We start from the raw sequence: 19546 nt of genomic DNA, 5'->3' as shown, positions 1-19546 counted from the left end.
ACATCAGACGGGCTGAAGGTGACAGAGCCATGTATGAAACACACATGCCAGAAACCAAAATTTTTATTGCAATAGAAAAACAACCATGTAAATAGGAGGACTTTTAGATTTACAATCTTGGACACCTGTCATCATGTACCCAGTTCACAAGATTACTCTGTCAAGCGTTAAATATAAACATGGGATGATATAGGGGAAAAATAGACTAGAACTCCATCTTGGTGCTTTATTACAAAAATTATGCTACGGAAACCCATGACATCAAGCCAGTGTAACCCCTGTCTCACATTGCTGTCTTGAATCAGTCCATGGACTTAATACCAACAGATCAAATCAATCAATCAACAAACAGAGGCAGTTGATAAAGAAAAAATTACAATGGTCTGTTTAGGAAATTCTGTTTATGGTTTTCATGTCATGCAGGGGTGTGTGGCAAATCAGAAGTCCCATCTATTTGTATATACATTTTCAGAGTTTGTCTATGGCTGTCTACTATATGCACACCAGTCTATTATTTATATTGTTTCCATAGGTATCTATCTGGCCCCTGCTTTATTTCTTTTTCTCTTCATCCTTCTTGCTGTCTGACTTGTTACCAGTCTGGGAAGCCAGAGAGCCCATAGCATTGCGGATGGCCTCATTGTTGGGGTCGACCCCCGGCAGGTTCTCCAGCACGCTCTGGAGGAACTCTGGATCCTGCATGACATCATAGTCATCCTCCTCCTGATGAAGGGTAACAGGGTCATGAGTGGAGGGATAAATGACTAAATTTAAATGGAGAGTTGCAGGATATAACAGATGGTACCCAGTAGTACACAGTGGTAGTATTAGCAGTGAGACGGGAGTCAATCCCACTTTTGAGCTGGAGTCCAGCTCACAGTATTGGCTCCAATATGTAATGTATTCAGTCATGAATGATCAATTGAATTAACATACTTTAGCTGACTCTGCAGTATCCATGGAGGCTCCTGTTTCCATAGCATCTTCATACTCTGATAACAAGGTATGGGAAAGGGGAAGCATTTGAGACAAAAACATTTAACTCTAATGTGTTGGAATGAGTGTGGGTGATGATAAAATGAATCTCACCTCCTCCAGCCAAGGACATCTGCATGGCATAGGCTATCTGCTCGTCCTCAGTCATGCTGCTGAAGTCAGGCAGTGCTGCCGGTCCCGTCTCCGGCTGAGACACTGACATCTTCAGCAAAGCCTCCTCAGATTCTTACACATAACAAACCGATGTTAGTGATCACTGTGATCACAATTCTCTCATTCTAAACCGTACACCCTTTGCAAATACAGATTTTTACAGTAAACATTAAAATGCCATTCTTATTACCATCTTGAGTGGGAGTGGGTATGCCAGCCTCGGTGGCAGAGGCAGCAGTCACCCTTCTAGCCTCCTCCTCTTGCCTCTGTCTCTGCTCCTCCATGGACACACGCAGGGCCTGAAAGATGGAAGGCAAGGCGACAAGCGAAGATAAGTACTGCTTGAATTCATCTGGGCGTAAGACATGTGGCTCCACCACAGGACTGGTATCTAATTAAGTCAGAGGAACTGTCTGTCAAGAGTCTAGTTACCAGTGCGAGCTCTGGGTCTGCGCTGGGGTCTACACCAAACTCAAAATCGCTAGCACCCAGGCCCATCATGGAGCCACCCTCTCCGGCCAGAATGGGGGAGGAGAGCAGGGCGTCGGCCAGGCTGGGCCCTGGGGGAACAGTCACCAGGTGGGAGCCAGTCCCCTCATTCCCATTCAGCGTTTTGATGAAGGCAGTCAGCTTTTCTGTGTTTAGCTCCTATCAAGAGAATGGGATGAGTTAGGAATATATTATGAGAGGAAGGGGAGAAAAATAAAGATGAGGGAGTTCAATCTCTTTGCAATTAAAATGGTGTCCATGATTATTATTTTGAACTCCACTTAATTGAATTCCCAAACATTTCCATAATGAAAAATGCTAGCAAAAAAAACCCTCACCTCTTCTCCAAAATTGATGATGTCCACATTCACCTTCTCCTTTTTCAAACGCTTGGCCAGTTTAACAAGCTGTGGGGGCGTCAGATTGGGATGAGAAAAATAGAGTGAGAGAGCAGTAACCATGGTGATGAACCACATGTATATTGCTGAAAACACTCTCTACCTTGGACAGAACTGGCTTGGGCCAGTATGAAATGTACAAAGCATCAATTGTTCAAATATACAACATACATCCTTTTCACTGTCTTCAACGGGGCTTCCCACAAACGCGATGATCCTCATCTTGTGGTTCTTCCCCTGTCTGTGCTTAAGAGCAAGCTACACAAACACAGCATTAACAGACATTCATGGACATCCACATTTCACACATTTCTGTCATCTTGAAAACACTAAGAGGATGTTGCTGTCTGAAAGGCTAAGGGCACTCACATGGGCCACTCTGATGCCAGTGCAGAAGCAGATCTGACCACGGGGCTGGACAGCATGCAGCTTGGACAGGATGCGGCCTGCATCCGGCGTCAGTGTGGAAAGAACCTCACAGTTACTGCATTCAAGCATAAAAAGTCAAACACACCAGCGTTAAAAAATGGACTGTCTCTCTGACATTATTGCCAGCATCTAGACCATAACTCAACTCAAAGTGCCTTGGCTCTAACTAAGGCGACCACAAGCTTACTTGGCCATTGTGATAAGGCCAACGGTGTTCTCGGGGTTGCTGCGCGTTTTGGAGTGGCAGACAATGTTGACAGCATCTTGCTGTGCCTGAAGTCTGGTGGGTAGAAAGTCTCCATTTCGCATGTACTCACTATTGTCCACGCTGAGCAAATGACAAGATTACAAAGTTTCAGTCAATAGATACATTGCCAACAGTACTGATGACTTGCAGAATATAACACTCATTACCAACCATTGTGCTATTGGCGTACCCTTGTGAACAGCAAATAAGATTAATTCAAATGTAGCTGTCTTTATACAGTGTGTGTAGCTATACACGCCAACAACGTTCTCATCATGGCGACTCGAGCTGAGGACTGCTACTGTACTGTAGTACTACGAAGCTAGCAATAGTCCCCAACCCGTGAGCTTGCAAACTATTTAGGGTGAATACCCTGAATGAAATTAAAATATGTTATGAAACTAACAAGCAATCACTAGTTAAGTTGTCTTAAAGTTTAGACAAATGTTGTCCTGTTAACTGTGACAACGACGACGATAATGACTCAGCCAGCGGTTGCTACCTTGCTAGCTACTAGCTTGTGCTGGTGAATGTTCTTGATATATCTCCCCCACACGCCTATTAGCTTGATTTAAACTCTATGAACAAGATTACAACATCAATGAAAGTTGAATGTCTTTAAATATGCGTGAAATAATGTACGAAGATACACAAAAAAATGTATTGTCCGTCTCTCTTACCACACCATGGTACTTTCTAGCCCCATTTTGAAAACTTTATGTTATCTATGACGAAATTAATAACAACGCATTCAATTGGTCGAGAGGATGTTATCTGAGCATCAAGCGCTTGCATTTAGCGATTTACAGCCAAAAAAAATAGTTTTTAGGTCCATAATTAGTTTGTTCTCTGGTTTTAATTAAGAACTCCGGCAAGAATACAATACTACAAAATGCATGTAAAAAGAAACCGAGGCAATTCACACAATATGATGAAACATTTGTGCCATCTTACAAGTTAAAAAGGAAAGCACATTTGAGTAGAAAAGAAACACAGGAATATATTACAGATGTAAAGATCTGTATAAAAATAGTAGGCCATTTAAAAAATAAAAAAGTTTATACGTTGCATGTTAGTTCCTGTTTCATCAAGGTAAATGCAATCTGTCTCCAATCTCATTTATCTCAATATGCAATATATTGAGTAGCTTCATAATAAAAACACCTAAAGGTAGAGAAAGACAATAAATAACATCAAAAATAGGGTAATACATATGTAGTAATTAGTAAATAGGCTTATTTACAGACAGTTGGAGTTACTACTTCTGCAGTTTATAAAGTAATAGCTCGCTTATTAGGTCTCATATTGGGACAAAGAACAGCTAGAAGTCGGAAAAAGACATAACCTATATTACCTCTATAGCATAGAATGAAACGATATACAGCTAATTCTGTTCAATCTTTGGGGTTCAAGAGAATATAGGGCATATTAAAAAGTGTGTGTACAGAGAAAATGACATTACATATTTCATTTTGCCTGGTGTGTAGGTGCACTCTATTATATAGTTTAATCGCATAGTTAAACTTTGATATCATTCTCAGGGTTGAGCTCTACTAACTACCTAAGAAATAACTTTGTATGCATCAGAGAAGTAATGTGTCTGACTGCACACAATTCAACACTATTTGAATGAGAAAATACACCAGTTAGTACTATGAACATAAATCCCTGTGTATCGTGGGTGAACAACAGGAGTTTTGAACAAAATGTTCTTTAAGCACGTTAAGGGTCTGAATCAGAAACTCAAACTTCATGATTCTTAGTAGGTCACTTTTGGTCTCACTGTAAATGTCTTTCTATATCTCCACTTCAGACAACTATCACCACTGTCAAGAAAGCTGTTAGAGGAAAATATAAGATGATCTTTTTAGTTCAGTAAGGCTTTTAACTTGTTTTTGAGGAATATGCAGTGGGCACAGGCACTGTACTTAAGGATTATTGTAAGGTTGATTGCCCTGAATATTAGCCTACTGTTAAGGTATGGGAAAGGTTTTCGTCAAGAAGTTACATCTAAGAGTTCACAACAGCATCGATGGGAAGTATGTAGCTTGGTCAATATGTAAACTCATAACTGCCAAATTACTGTCCAACAACACTGTAAAATGTCAACAAAAAAAACACTATACATTCCAGCAATGTTTACAATCACAGTGTTCAAGGGTATCCATGTATGACTAGATAAATGTCTAAGAACTACTGTACTTTTCCCTTAGTGTCCTTGCATCATACAGCACAGGAACAATTCATTATCTAGCATTGTAATGATAGTACAGGCAAGTTCAACAGGCAAGTTCAACATGGAAAGTATGCAGCAATCCAGTTCAAAGGCAGCAGGAATGGATCTCTGACAGAGGAGAAAGGATGATCGTTTTGTAGGCATTTGATTACTTTTACTGTTGTGCTTGTGTTTGGTGTGCCCAGCTACAACTTGAGAACAATTATAAAGTTTTATTCTACACTGGTATATCTCTATTTTTAGCACCAGGTACCCACAAGCCATTGCCTTGCATTCTAGGAAAACCAAAGCACTATGACCAGGAACTGGCACCAATACAGGAATGAGGGGTTGAAAAGCATTGTTCACTGATTTGAGGACTGCGATATATCTCTTGGGTTTAGAGAGTAATTGCACAATGGCCCATAACCACCATATGGATGTGGTTGTCAAGAACTGTACACAACCATTACAAGTGTCATCAAAGCAAAGGCACCATTTCCGTCAGATCCCTCTGTCCATTGCAGGCAACAGGATGTTCAAGGAAGAGCTGTCAGACCTGTAGAACTAAGAAAACACCGCCCTCTTACCCCGCCCACACCCAAGAGTTATTGGGGCATGCAGCTTCTCTAGTACACTTGTACTAGTCTTTCTACTCTTTGTTTCCCCTTCCAAGTCCAGTCACTTCAACTCTCCCCTGGCTCTTCTCCTCAAGGCTGTCGCAATGCCTTTTCTTTTCCATCTCTTTTTCAACTTGGTTTGTCTTCTAGTGTCTTTCCATCAACTGTTTCTCTGAAATCACTGCAAAGAAGGGAAAAAAACAATGTTTAAACAGCTTGTTATTTTACAACACATGACAAGACCACATTTTGTTGTCTGCATTTTGTTGGAGGCTTCACATCCAGGCACACCGACTACTTACATAACAGGTGCTTGTCTGTGGAATGATGTCACTCAGTGAGATGATGTCTTCTCCACCAATGCATTCGTCCAGTGTCCCAACACTGTCACCCAGAGAAAAAAGCATAGGTGAATATAAGAGGGAAAAAACAACATACTCCTGTCCAAGAACCTGAATTATGGGTCTTCTGGTCCATGAGGATGCAGTTTCATTTTCCTACCTCTTAGAGGTGCTAGGAGGCTCCTGGTTGGTGCTGGCTGACTTGTGCACCTCCACTCCAACAGACCTGCAGGGGTTGAAAGAGAGAAGGGGGGACAATAGGGGTGATGACACAACTGCACAGAAACATGATACCATAGCAGCCTGACTGGAAAGGCAAATAGCTTCCATATACACACGCACGGATGACACGTCTCACACACAAAGCCTCATACCTGAAAGGGGGAGGTGTGGGAGCGGGCCCAGCGCTTCCCAGAGAAATGTTGGAGTGGGTGGAATCTGCCGAGTTACGGGTGACATCGTCATGTGTCTGGGTCTTCATAAGCAGGTCAGGGCGTCCTGACTGCATGCCTGAGTAGAATTGTAAACAGTTTGTGTGAAGACACGTACACGTACTATACCAAACCATCCTATGAGACCAGTAAAAATACGGCTCTGTATTCTTCGTGTCTGTAGTCTCCTTCTCCCCATAGTTCCTACCACTGTCTCCTTCCATTTCGGTCTGTATCTCTGTGCTGCCGGACAGAGGGCCTCTGGCTGTGCTGCTGACGTCCTGAGCTGGAGAAGCAGGTCCGGAGGTGGCTGTGTTGGTCCTGCGGAGGGCACTCTGGGTCCGGTTCTTCTTTGATGGGGAAGTCTTCACTGAAGGGGGAAGGGGCGTGGGACAGGTTAGAGGGCGAAACAGCGGTCATGGATTCTGACCAACACACACGCATGCATGCACTTACATGGGATCTTCTTGAAGACGGTGTTGCACATGAACTTCTGAAAGCGCTCTGCGTAGAAACCTGGCCTGTGAACAGACACTGTGTCCTAAGGGGAGGGAGGGGGGGATAGGGAGGATAAGGTTAACATCCCACCACTAAAAGGAATTACAAACAGACCAAAAGTTTTACATGGGGATCAAGTAAACTCTCACCCCATCATGAACCAGAGCTTTCCAGGAGTGCTCCAGTTTCTTCGCAAACCTGAAAGTGTCCAAATACTCAACGTTAGTCCAAATACTTTACGTATATTGAGTATTGCATTTCATACACCCAATACACACAAATAATAAACTTTATTTAATGTTTACCTGTAGGACTGCAGAATGTCAATGATGCCAATAAACACCAGCATCCTCTCCCCCTTCGAGTTACATGCTGGAATACCTCCCATGCTGCAAGAACAGATGAATGAAAGTTAACAAAACATACACGAAGACCTTTCATAAAGTAATAACGGAAGAACCCTAATCAAACCAGTATGCAGGAGAGCAAATATTGATGTAACTGAATTAAACTAGTTTCTGATTTCCAGAAGGGAAGAGAGAGACAGAGGTGAAACTAACTGGTCTTCTGTATCTAGGTGTGCTTTGCCCCTCGCCTCTCCCTGGATGGCCTCTATGGCTGTGCAGTACAGCGACTTCTGGCACGGTGGCCTCCTCTGGTCGGTGGCCCCCGGAGCCTCTTCACTGCCCTTCTCCCGACATGCCTGCTCCAAGTTGTGGATGCCCACCAGCAGGCTGTAGTCCATGATCTTGAAGCTCTGCAGCAGCTAGAGGCAGACAGGAGCCCACGGAGCCAGGGGTCAGTGTTTGATGGGGCGAAGAATCAATGGTGTTCCTATCTAACTGAAGGATAATTTTATACATTCTACACTGGATTGTCTTGACTTTTTAGCACCGGGGACCAGCAGGTCATTGTGTTTTCCTACTAGGCGGTCCTCATCCCTCACCAGGCAGTCCCTCTGAATGGTCTTGCAGAGAGCATTGTAGTTATCAGGCTCAAGCAGCAGTTCGTCAGGTCGGTCCTGGATGAAGTCCAGGTCTTTGTAGGTGGGCACGGCCTTCGCCCTCTCCTTGGCCGAGGCTCGTCTCTTGCAGGTGGAGCCCTTCAGATCGTACTTGAGGTGCATTTTCACAGCCCGGGGGAGCAGATTGTTCATGACGGCAATGCGGATGTTCTTCCCCCCCGCCTGGACGCAGTACAGCCCGTAGAACTTAGGCAGCAGCGTCCGCTTGTTCTGGTTTAGATTCTAGTGAGGAGAGAAAGAAGAGTTAGTTGGACAGTCATTACTGACTACTGTTTCCTTAATAGCGGACATCAATATGATTTTGAACTTGTATTTATAAGCATATAATAGGACATACACAACATTTTAATGTTTTTTTCAATCACACCACACACAGCACTTTGGAACATTACGTGTCTGCAAATTGTACTTTTTGTGAGTTCTTTGTTGTTGTTGCTGCACAGACTGTTCCTTGGCATTAACACTGTAATACTGTTAAAACTGTGCTCTTCTAGTCCTTGATTACCTGTTGCTGTTGATATGTGAACTTTTGTACATCGCTCTGGATGAAAGCCCCAGCTAAATGACGAAATGTAAATCATTTTACATTATTTTGATCTGTAACTGTATTTGCACAAAGGACACACACTCTTTACCATAAAGTAGCCAGGAAGCAATTTCTGCAAGAACTCCGCCTCTTTGTGCTGCACTGTCTTGATGATGAACTCGTCGTCACTGGACACATAGAAGATGGACCCACTGGCTCCAGAGTTAGACAGCTCAATCAGCGGATCGTTACACAGCGAGTACTGCAACCGATAACAAACACACACACGTCAAATGAGAGCCAACCAAACATGTGTTTCTCCCTCCTTGTTCACACAACAGAGCTGTGGGGAGGAGGCAGCCCTACCAGGTAGTCATCAGGGCGGATGCCAAACATCTCTCGGAAGTAGCGGAAGGCAATGGGAGCGTATGTCTTGAACCTGAAGTCACTGTAGTGGTGGGCCGGGGTCAGGTTACTGCCCTCACTGAAACATACATAATCAAAGCATAAGCAGGGGAGGCATGGGAGAGGTCACATAATGGAAGACTTTGAGAAATGTTGCTAGTGGAATTATTTCTCCATTCTCATACTGAACTACACACAGACACACACACACACCCGGGGAAGAAGATGCTCTCCACCACTTCAAAGTCTTGCATGAGAACGTCTCTCTCAGGTTTCTGGCTTAAGCTGCCCACTGTGTGGGTGATGCCCAGCTGAATGGCACCTTTCAGGGCTGAGGAGGTGGTCTGTAGGAGACGACAATGGAGACGAAAGTTATTTACAGTGGTAGAGTTAAAAAAACAAACACTCTCCACTTAGTTAATACAAATATTCTACTCAGTCGGGGTGCGGCTGACAATGAAGTATATCAAAATCCCTGACAGACTGCTTTCTAATCACAACACACACTGAAAGTTTTCCTTTCCTGGACTCTGACCTGATTAGAGTAAGAAAACAAACATCTTATACCTTTCAAAACTGCCATTCTTACCACAGAACAAGTTACAAGACTAAATATTGGTAGTCATATGAAAACCAAAGGTGCTTGGGCAGTTTTCCTTCTTAAGTTATGTCTACCAGCAGCGCTTTGGAGTAAACACAATGCAATGTTTTTAGGTTAAAGTGCAAATGCTATAAACCTTGCATCTTTATCATACAAAAAGACAATCAACCTGTCAATCACCTGATCTGAATCCAATTAAGCATTCAACAAGAGACTGAAGGAAAAAAGCATCTATATTTAAGATGCCCATTATTGATGTATATTGGTTGCACAATTTAGACAATAATTGCATGCACAGTTAAATTACTTTATTGTACATAAAGTTAAACCGTTCAAGGCAGTGTTTGGTGCCCTAAAATTTAGGGACTATATACAAAATATGCAAAAACATCTAAATAGGTAATGGTACGAATTACTGCTGACAATCTGAATTTTAACCAAATTTTCACTTAATCCTGTCAAACTGAAAATGCTGCAACACATGACTAAGTTTAAACACAAAAAAAACTGTTACTGTCAAAGGCTTTTGCCTAAGAGATTCAAAATGTCGTTTTTGTGCTTTAGACACAACATGACACAATAGACTTGCAAACTCTGACCTTCTTGTATGTGGTCTCCCCAGTAGGATCAATCCCACGATGACCTATCGTCTTCTTCATGGTTTGAGATGAACTAGGGGACCCTAGACCCTGATTGTGGAGGAGAAAGAGTTACTAGTAGGTACAGGAAAGGTGGGAATGATCGGTAGGGGACTTAAGTTAACTCACCTCTAAAGAAGCCATCTTCCGAGGCCCTGAGCCTAAAGGATGGAACGAATCATTAAGGCCTTGCAACCGCTGAATGGACTACATATAGGCTAAGTGTTCACAAAAATGTTATCGCTTGCGTAAGGATCAACAACAAAATAGCTATGCAACTTCAAGACAAACCGTCAATGTGTGGTAAGCAGATATTGTTATCAAGCAAACATTGTCAGGGAGTACCTAAAAAAGGCATACACACTCGCTTCTTGCACATAACACCACGCTGTGTATTTCTATGTCGTCTTCTCCAAAAAGTTTTCACTCTTATACATGACAGTAACTCACTCTTTAGACGAGAAAATTACCAGTTATGCTTAGTCCTACAAAGTGTGTTTACTCTTACCAGAGGGACCCGATAAGACCCCTGCTGTGGCCATTGCAATGTTGGTCTTGCCTGTTCAGTTAATTTGTTAACGAGACAGCTAGAGCTAACGTCTAGACAGTGGTGTCAATAATATCAAGAAAGTTAACTGGTTACAGAATCAACAGAGAAGGAAGCAAGCCACGTCGGTGATTTACCTAACTAGCTAAATACATAATCGATTTAGCCAGCCCACCATTGCTTGCTAGCTGGCCAACTGACGTACAGTTATAGATAGGTAGCTAGCATTGAATGGAGGACTTTAAAACGTTAGAGCTAGCAATGTTGCTTGATTATCCGCGTTTAACTTGTATTTAACTGGTTGGCTCGCTAGCTGTACTTAGCTAAACACCTCGGGAGCTGACTAGCCATGTATCAAGCAAGTTAGCTAGTCCAGTTGGGCTGGGTTGCTAGCTAGCTACAGTAGCTAGCTACCACAACTTAGCAAACTAGGTTAACTTCTACAGTACATCTACCAGACAACAAAGCAGCGAACAGAAAGTCTGTGTGCTTTAGTTTATCTGATTCGTTTTTCCGAATAGATGAGTTATCCGGCTTCTTTTTGTATATTGTAGCTGGCTTAACTGCTGTAAGCTCAACTTTAAGTTCTGTTGACGTTAGCCTCTTCTTCTTCTTTTTCCTTGAATTTTATTGGCGGATCTTTTAAAAAGGAAACCCTGCACTGCCACCTACTGCGTAGGAGAGTGTGTGTACGGTCCACAACCCAACGCCACACCTCCCCCACCCTCCCCCACCACTTCAACCACACCCCAGCCCCGTCCAGGTTCCCGGAACCTCTCAACCAACCTTCCCTGTGTACATCATACAACTGGCAATGCAACAATACATGCTCTACTGTATCCTCCACCAAGCACCCCTCACACCACCCGTTGTCATGCCCCGCACATTGCATTGAACCGTATGTGTTCGAAACTCAGCCTATCCCACACCACCGTCTGACGTTTGCACCCTTCTGGATTCAGGGGTTTAATGGTTTTAATATGTGTTTGTGATTGTATTTCCTTTAGCTGCAGATGTAGCAATGAATGATGGCAAATTCTTTAAACTATTTCAAATGTTTTAACTGAATCTACCAAATGAATTTAATAAAACTAGAAGTCCTTTAGTCTAATTTTCAACCCAAGGAATGGAGATGAACACATCATTAGAGAAAGTACCTATTTATTTGTTTATGACAAGATATTGGTGATAAGATTGAAATTATGTTATAGTCATCTGTCATCTAATAGATACTTAAGAAACAAATTATCGCCATTAATGCAACTTTGCCTCTGCAACCATGTCAAACTAAAATCGTTTTTATTGTTAAACTTTCAAAACATGAGTAAAGACATTCTAAAGTGTATATGATAATAGACTGTGCTACAACAAGCAGCCCACAACAGCACAGCATGGCCTCATTAGTTAAACCATGCTGGAGCATGCAAATTACAACTATTTTACATTACTCTTGCTAGCTAGTTTGCATGTCTAACTACTCATCGTCACTATTACTCATGCAGGCATTGGTCTGGGTTCCAGATGAAGCCAGGTTCCTGGGGGAGCTGTGCTGGAGCCTGGTAGCCAGGGAAGGCTTGATAGGAGCCTACGACGTTCGTGTCAAAACAGATCCATCTCTTATCTCCTTTCACCCTACAGCATGGGTATGCGACTGTCTTGACGGAGAACTCATCTTCACAGAACTGGGAAAGGGCCTGATGCCACTGAAATGAAGGTAAAAAAGTTTAAAGAAAACCAGTTTCGTGTTTTATAGCCAGTGAAAAGACAGACACACATGGTCATGGACTCACAGCTTGCTGGGCACAGCACACGTTCTGGTTGTTATCCTGTGGGACATTTCCATGGCAACACATATTGTACCAAGACTCCAAGCAGTTGATGGCTTTTCCACGACGGCGAAAATGACTGTAACCAGAGGGGGGGAAGTAGCTGGGGGGGTACCGACGACGGTACTCTCCATTTTTGCATATGGCATCAATATTCTGAGCTGAAGGATAAGCCAGCGGGAAAGGAACATCAGGCTCCTGGGACAGGGGATACTCAAGAACATTCTCAGTGTCTGCAAATTGAAATAACAAAGAAAGGCTTTATTGTGTTGAATAAATGACATTTCAATCTCTAGATACATGAAAACAGCAGACATTACCTCCAAGCGTTGGACAATTGAGAGCCAGTAGTACAAGTAACCAAGACCCTGCCAAACATCCAGCCAAACCCATGATTCTACAAGTCTGTTGCTTCGTTGTTCCGTTTATTTGAGATGCTTCCTCTGAATCTTCACCATGCTTTTATCTTAGGCAGGCTGTTGAGTGCATTTGTGGGCGTCCCATTGATGTTATTAAAAACATCAGCAGGGGACAGGATGTTTTCTGCATCGGTCAACAGTTGTGTGGTCTGTTTTTTGCTGTTTTTGCTGACTGTGACATGTGGAGGTGTTTATTTTGAGTAATTCTCAAACTTACCACTACTCCCACAAGTACTTAATCACTCTGATGGCTTCCCAGAATAAATATATTTTTACCACAATTAGCTTAGTTTTCACATGTATCTGTTGACATTGATTTGAAAGTGCAAAACAAGAATAAAAAATTATCATTGTGATGTAGAAGGATCACATGGATACAGTTCATGTGAGTTGAATGATCTCAATTTAATTAAATTGTGTTTTATAAGATAGAAAGCATTTAAATTGTGTATTTTTGTCAACATTGTAAGTAACACCCTAATGTTCAAACAACCTTGCTGGCTAATCTTTTCTGATGATTGTCTATGCACTTCAAAGTAATTTTTGATTGCCATCAAGTTTCTTTAAATCTACCTACTGCCTGTTTGACAATGTGAGGTAGGCCTTACACATTCGTTATCTATGTTTATGGGTGTGGGAATTCCTGTTTACCGCCTTCAACAAACAGTGAATAATTGTCATTCAGTACTCTCACAGATACCCTCAAAAGGCCAAACCCTGAATAAATAATCTCAAATTTGACATGTGTACTGGGACAAGAGGTGAGCTGATTAGCTATCACCATACTTTAATGCATCCACAGCAAAATGTTAAATCTTGAAATTGTACATGATCGCAACCTCTGTGGTTTCTCAAACTAAAATATAATCTGTATGTGTATGTGTGTGTGTGTGTGTGTGTGTGGGGGGGTCCGGGTGTGTGATGGGGCATCATAAAAGTATTTGTGATGATATCTTGGACTTGGATCTTGGATGATATCTTGGACTTGTGACCGCTTCAAACCAAGACTGTGAGATCAAATGTTCCTAAATGGGACAACAATGGGACATTACATTCTGAACAAAATCTCATGGTTGCCAGACAGATCTCAAACAGTATCAGAAACAAAAGGAATTTGTCTTCCAAGATCTAAGTGTGTCATGAATGAATAAATAAATAAATAAATAAAGTTACACAGAAATGCAATTTTTCTCATCAGATTAGACCACTGATTAAACACGAATCTGCCCAGTGCCAACATCCGGCCAGGTGACTTTGCCATGTGGTGCCTTTGCCATGTGGTGCCATGTGGTACCTTTACTTGAAAGTGCCACAGAGGTGTAAACACCCTACTGATTGGCTAACGTCGAGCAGCAAACCTCAATAAAAGGCCATGTACCCTAAGTCCCATCATCCAGACACCTGGTTCAGGTAAGAATCATCTGATCAATGTCCATGGCAAAATGTAACATTATTTCTACAAGTGTAACTTTATAACTGTATACAGTAACACATAATATAACTTGATTAAGATTAATCTGTACTGCTTGGTTACTTGATATCTAAAATGTACTTGTTTATCAGATGTGCTGTAAAATTCCTCTGTACTACTGCGTACTGTGGTCTCAAGTTGACTCAAATTGCTGATATGCCTCCATAGACAAGCTTCTTTACTTGACCTTCTCTTTGTTTCTTAGCTGGAAGAATGGACGGGTTGCTTCATAGCTTTGTTGTTTTGCTGCTTTGTGGTAAGTTAGAACTGGATTCTAAAACAAGCCAGTATTTTAGACAAAACAAAATGAGATAACAAGGCCAAACAGCAAGGCCGAAGATATACAGAAAATACCAGAAGGAAAGAAAATGAGCTAAAGAACTATAGTTTCTTCTTTGTATTATTTGGTTCACCATAGTGACAACAAGCCAGGCATAATACACCACATTTCAGATTTAGTATGAAAAGTGTTTGAATACTTAAAGGGACAGATCACACAAAGATGAAAAATACATATGTTTCCTCTTACCCCTAATGCCATTTATCCCCCAAGATTGTTTTGGTGTTCTGGAGATATTGGCCTTTTTTTGCTGAGATATTGTCTGCCTTCTCTCGAATATAAAGAAGCTAGATGCCACTTGGTTTGTGGTGCTCAACACGCCCCAAAAATTCATTTTAAAAACTCAACAGCAATGTCTCTTTTTTGGGTGAACTGTCCCTTTATGAAGTTTTCTTTGTGATGGTGAACAGATTTTGTTGGTGAACATGTGACGTTTGACAATTATATTTGTGATTGTCTTTCCAGGCCTCTGCTCTGCCACACCAGCAGGGAAAGAGTTTGCCACGGTCTTTTTGCAAAACTACATGGGGGATTACCAAGCACGCTTCGTGATCGAGGTCTCCGCTGTGCCCTCCTCCCACGGAAGCACCAACGTCAAGGTAACGGCCCTGGGTCAGGTTTACCAGAAGAGTGTCGACCCAGGTCAGGGTGTGGCCTTCCAGCTTCCCAATGGTGTGGAGATGAAAGGCAGCTGGAATAACCTTCCCACCATTCTGATCGAGGCAAGCCAAGAAGTCACTGTGCTGTCCCTCAACTACAAGGAGGACACAGCCGACACCTCCGTGGTCTACCCAGTTCAAGAATGGGGGACGGAGTACTACATCTTCACTCCCAAAGGAACTCCCCTGCAAACCTTCAAAGAGTTTTCTATCACCAACCACAAGAACCAAAACTCAGTCGAGATTTACCTGAAGGCAAACGTACGTTTCCACAGGCGTCTGTATCGAGCAGGGAGCAAGCTGACCGTCACCCTTGAGCCGTTTGAAAGCATTCAGATTCAAAGTTCAGATGACCTCACAGGTTGCAGGGTAGTTTCAAAGCAGCCAGTAGCAGTATCCACAGGACATACCTGTACATTTAAGTTTACTTCATGTGACCATGTCTATGAGCAGCTCCTCCCTGTAAACAGCTGGGGGAAGGAATTTATCATTGCACCCCTGCCCTACCATGACCACCCCAACCGATATGACAGCGTCTTCATCCAAGCATCTCAGGCAACCAACGTCCAGGTGAACAATGGAGGTAAAGCTATGACTCTGCCAATGCTTCCTGGTCAGAAAATTGAGCTGTTTTCCCAATGGCCCAATCCCATACACTTGACGGCTGACAAAGGCATCCAAGTCCTTTTTGAGTTCAACGGGGGGCCTGATTCTACATACCCATCTTATGATCCCTTCCTCATGACCGTTCTACCAACAAGTAGTTTTAGTACCTCATACTCTCTGGAGGGGCAAGCTGACTTCACCAACATGGCTGTTATCATAGCTCGTAGCCAGGACCTGGGTGGTTTAACGCTAGACCAGGCCCCTATGCCCAGTGACATTAGCTGGAAACAGGTGGGAGGGAGTGAGTACTCATGGGCAGAGATCTCTTATGGCAGTGGCGCTGGGTTCCACCAGATAGTCCACCCCAACTCTCCATTTGGCGTCTACAGTATCGGCGTGGTTGCTGACACTGGATATGGATCCCCTGCCTCTGCTAGTCAACCAGGTAAGTCAGTCAGACTATTGATGTTCATTGCTTGATGGTTTAGCCTACCTCACCTATTCTATTCGACTGCCATATTCTGTTTCAGTTTTATTGTATCCTTTTGTTTTTCTCTCCCCAGAGAAGCTTGAATGCAGTCAAATGAAATGTCAAAAGGACGAAGAGTGTCAAATGAAGGACAACAACCCAATTTGTGTAAAAAAGCCTCCAGTTCTTCCCCCAGGCACCTGCTGGGTCATGGGTGACCCTCACTACCGGTCATTTGACGGCCACTACTACAACTTCATGGGCAACTGCACTTACACAATGGCCAAGAACTGTCACGTGGATGAGGGGCATCCAGCATTTGAAGTGGAGGCCAAGAATGCCAAAAATGGCAACACAATTGTTACGTTTGTGGCCAAGATTATTATTAATGTCTATGGATACACAATCACTGTTGTTCGCTCGGAGTTCGGCCTTGTGAGGGTATGTACAATTTTTTCTGCTTGAAACTGCTGGTATTTACTATGTACTCTATGTTTATGTTAATGTAATAAGATGCATTTGTTCAGTTATCTTTATTTATCTTTAGATGGATTACATGTCATGGAATCTTCCAATCACCCTGAACAATGGGAAACTGAAGATATACCAGAGCGGTCTCTCCTTTGTCTTGGAGACCGACTTTGGTCTGACAGTGCAGTACGACTGGCAACAGCATCTTGTCGTGACAGTGCCAGGCAGCTTTGCAGGCAGGACCTGCGGCTTGTGTGGTAACTTTAACGGCAAAAATGAGGATGACCTAACCTTACCTGATGGCTCTCCCGCCAATAATCCAACGGCTTTGGGAAAGAGCTGGAGGGTCCCGGGCTTGGCAGATGACGCCTACTGTCGGGATGAGTGTGTGGGGCAGTGTGACCAGTGTAACAATGGCTTTTTTGCGCACATCGCAGATAAGGTCTTCTGTGGTACGCTCTCACTCATTATGGAAGGCCCATTCAAAGATTGCAAAGCTGTCATCGAGCCAAAGGTGTACCGTGAGAACTGCATGTTTGATGTGTGCATGGGCGAGGGTATGAAGAACTTCCTCTGCGACACTCTACAGGTCTACAGCGATGCCTGCCAGAGGGAAGGCGTCAAAATTCACGACTGGAGGCATATTGCCCATTGTCGTGAGTTACTAACACATATTATTAAAACTGTTTGAATTGTAAGGGGTGAGGTTACATAAAATATGTAATGTGTTCAAATCAAGGAAATGGACGGTCCTGTCAGCTACATTTAAATGTCCTTTACAATTCAACAGCTGACCCCACGTGTCCAGAGAACAGCCACTATGAGCAGTGTGGAAGTCCATGCGCTGCAACGTGTGAGAATCAAAACGGTTCTTCCACGTGCAAAGGCTATTGTGTGGAGACCTGCGCCTGTGACGATGGCTTCCTGCGTAGCGGCAACAAGTGCGTGCTCAAGTCTCAGTGTGGCTGTGAGTACAAAGGTCACTACGTGATGGCCAGCGCATCCTTCTGGGGGGATGACCACTGCCTTCAGAGGTGCACATGCAGCCCAACCAGCAACCAGGTTGAGTACATTTTGGTTTATTTCTGTACTATAGTTCAAAAGTTGATCTGTCTCTCTTTCATGAGATCTTTGTTTACTACAGCAATTCGATGGATAATTGACATTCATGATGAACCAGATGATTAAGAAAATCCTTTTTCCTTTAAAAAATCGAATACAAAAATGAGGCACTCATGTTGTTTTTAGGTGGCGTGTGTTTCGTTCAGCTGTGGAGTGAATGAGCAGTGTGCTGTGAAGAACGGAATCAGAACCTGCGTGCCAGAAGGACAGGGAATGTGCTCCATCTCAGGCGACCCACATTACAGAACCTTTGACAGCACCACCTACGACTTCCAGGGCACCTGCACCTACACTGCTGCTCAAGGCTGCCACCTAGAGGGCACTCACCTTACTCCCTTCAGTGTAGTGGTAGAGAATGAGAAGTGGTATGGAATGTCGTCCGATCCACATGTGTCTGTTGCAAAGCTTGTGGCTGTTGAAGTTTATGGCAATACCCTCATCCTGCGTAGAAATCAGATTGGAATGATAATGGTGAGTATGAAACAACATGATTAAGTCATTTGGTTTACTTAATGTACTATTTCAAATGATGTATTCAATGGATAATGAATGGATATTGTTTTGTGTTGTTTTATGTTTAGTTTTACTGATGACATGTTATCCTTGTGTCATCCAGGTGAATGGTGTCATGACTACCCTCCCTCTTAATCTGAATGAAGGAGCAATACAGGCTTATCAAGATGGCACTTATGATGTCATCATCACCGATTTTGGCCTGAAAGTCACCTATGACCTGGTCTACCACATCACCGTCACTGTGCCTGGCAACTACCGAGGCAAGACCTGTGGCCTGTGTGGCAACTTCAACAACAACAACAAAGATGATTTCCAGCTTCCCGACGGGAAAGCAGCCAAGGACCTTCTGACCTTCGGGGCGGCCTGGAAGGTGGGTGTTCCTGGGGTGGTCTGTGAAGACGGCTGCAGCGGAGACCAATGTCCCAAATGCGACGACAAGAAGAAGGTTGTGTTTGAGAAAGACTGCAGCATCATAACAAATCCTAATGGTCCCTTCGCCGCCTGTCACACCAGGATAGACCCCGCCTCTTACTTCAGAGACTGCGTTTACGATGTGTGTCTGTCTAAAGGAGATCGCCACGTTCTGTGTCACAGCATATCCGCCTACACGATTGACTGCCAGAACCTTGGGGTGAACATCAAAGAATGGAGAACAGCCACCTTTTGTCGTACGTGTCATATTTATGGTTGACAAAGCGATACGGAATACTTGTTTTTGGTTGAAGAGCAGCCTTGAAACGCATGAAAAGGAGTAGCCTGAAAGTGCAATGACTGTAGACAGGATAATAATAAGGTCTTTGTGTGTGGTGTTTTTCAGCCTTGAACTGCCCTGCTAACAGCCACTACCAGGTGTGCTCCGAGATCTGCGCTACCCCATGTCCTGGCCTGTCAGACACCATCACCTGCCCCACCACCTGCGCTGAGGGCTGTGCTTGCAATCCAGGCCACTACTTCAATGGGACTGGATGTGTTATCCCAGATCAGTGCAGCTGCTATTACAAAGGACTCACCTACAAGGTGCGGTCACATCACAGCATAAAGTTCTTAAAAGAAACGTTAGGATTCATTCTTCATGATAGGGGGATGAAG

At 43.3% G+C, this 19546-nt stretch overlaps 3 protein-coding genes across 4 annotated transcripts in view; 1 reads left to right on the top strand and 2 right to left on the bottom strand.

The window, feature by feature from the left end:
* Positions 1-19546, top strand: part of LOC136961849 (aquaporin-3-like) — a 107391-nt gene that overhangs the window by 15764 nt on the left and 72081 nt on the right. The window lies entirely within an intron of this gene.
* Positions 46-3424, bottom strand: LOC136962068 (26S proteasome non-ATPase regulatory subunit 4-like). 2 transcript variants are annotated; one of them, XM_067255694.1, is made up of 10 exons: positions 3393-3424; positions 2653-2793; positions 2406-2532; positions 2208-2294; positions 1977-2045; positions 1582-1797; positions 1340-1448; positions 1090-1221; positions 937-992; positions 46-723 (listed from the first exon to the last, which is right to left on the bottom strand). In XM_067255694.1, exons 1-10 carry the CDS (start codon positions 3416-3418, stop codon positions 553-555), a joined length of 1134 nt encoding a protein of 377 aa, XP_067111795.1. In that variant the 5' UTR covers positions 3419-3424; the 3' UTR covers positions 46-552. The 2 variants fall into 2 exon arrangements, with proteins under 2 accessions (XP_067111795.1, XP_067111796.1); XM_067255695.1 differs by having other exon boundaries at positions 2406-2520.
* On the bottom strand, positions 3556-11148 carry LOC136962211 (phosphatidylinositol 4-phosphate 5-kinase type-1 alpha-like). The gene is made up of 16 exons (XM_067255899.1): positions 10520-11148; positions 10141-10172; positions 9973-10062; positions 8986-9116; positions 8734-8851; positions 8477-8629; positions 7764-8063; positions 7378-7583; positions 7123-7206; positions 6967-7015; positions 6776-6860; positions 6528-6689; positions 6263-6398; positions 6049-6114; positions 5850-5931; positions 3556-5728 (listed from the first exon to the last, which is right to left on the bottom strand). The coding sequence occupies exons 1-16, from the start codon at positions 10551-10553 to the stop codon at positions 5726-5728; spliced, it is 1731 nt and encodes a 576-aa protein (XP_067112000.1). The 5' UTR covers positions 10554-11148; the 3' UTR covers positions 3556-5725.

This window comes from Osmerus mordax, chromosome 18, assembly GCF_038355195.1.
Source record: "Osmerus mordax isolate fOsmMor3 chromosome 18, fOsmMor3.pri, whole genome shotgun sequence".
NCBI lineage: Eukaryota > Metazoa > Chordata > Actinopteri > Osmeriformes > Osmeridae > Osmerus > Osmerus mordax.
This window is presented reverse-complemented; position numbering and strand designations above follow the sequence as displayed.

Bases quoted from the DNA above. Each gene is read 5' to 3' on its own strand.
- LOC136962068 (XM_067255694.1), bottom strand. From the start codon at position 3,418: ATGGGGCTAGAAAGTACCATGGTGTG. The intron at 2,046-2,207 runs GTATGTTGTATA...ACGCCCCCACAG, and splicing joins TTGAAGACAGTGAAAAGGAT to CTTGTTAAACTGGCCAAGCG. The intron at 1,449-1,581 runs GTAACTAGACTC...TCCATCTTTCAG, and splicing joins CAGACCCAGAGCTCGCACTG to GCCCTGCGTGTGTCCATGGA.
- LOC136962211 (XM_067255899.1), bottom strand. From the start codon at position 10,553: ATGGCCACAGCAGGGGTCTTATCGGGTCCCTCTG. The intron at 10,173-10,519 runs GTAAGAGTAAAC...TCCATCCTTTAG, and splicing joins GGTCTTATCGGGTCCCTCTG to GCTCAGGGCCTCGGAAGATG. The intron at 7,207-7,377 runs GTTAGTTTCACC...CTGTTCTTGCAG, and splicing joins CACCTAGATACAGAAGACCA to CATGGGAGGTATTCCAGCAT.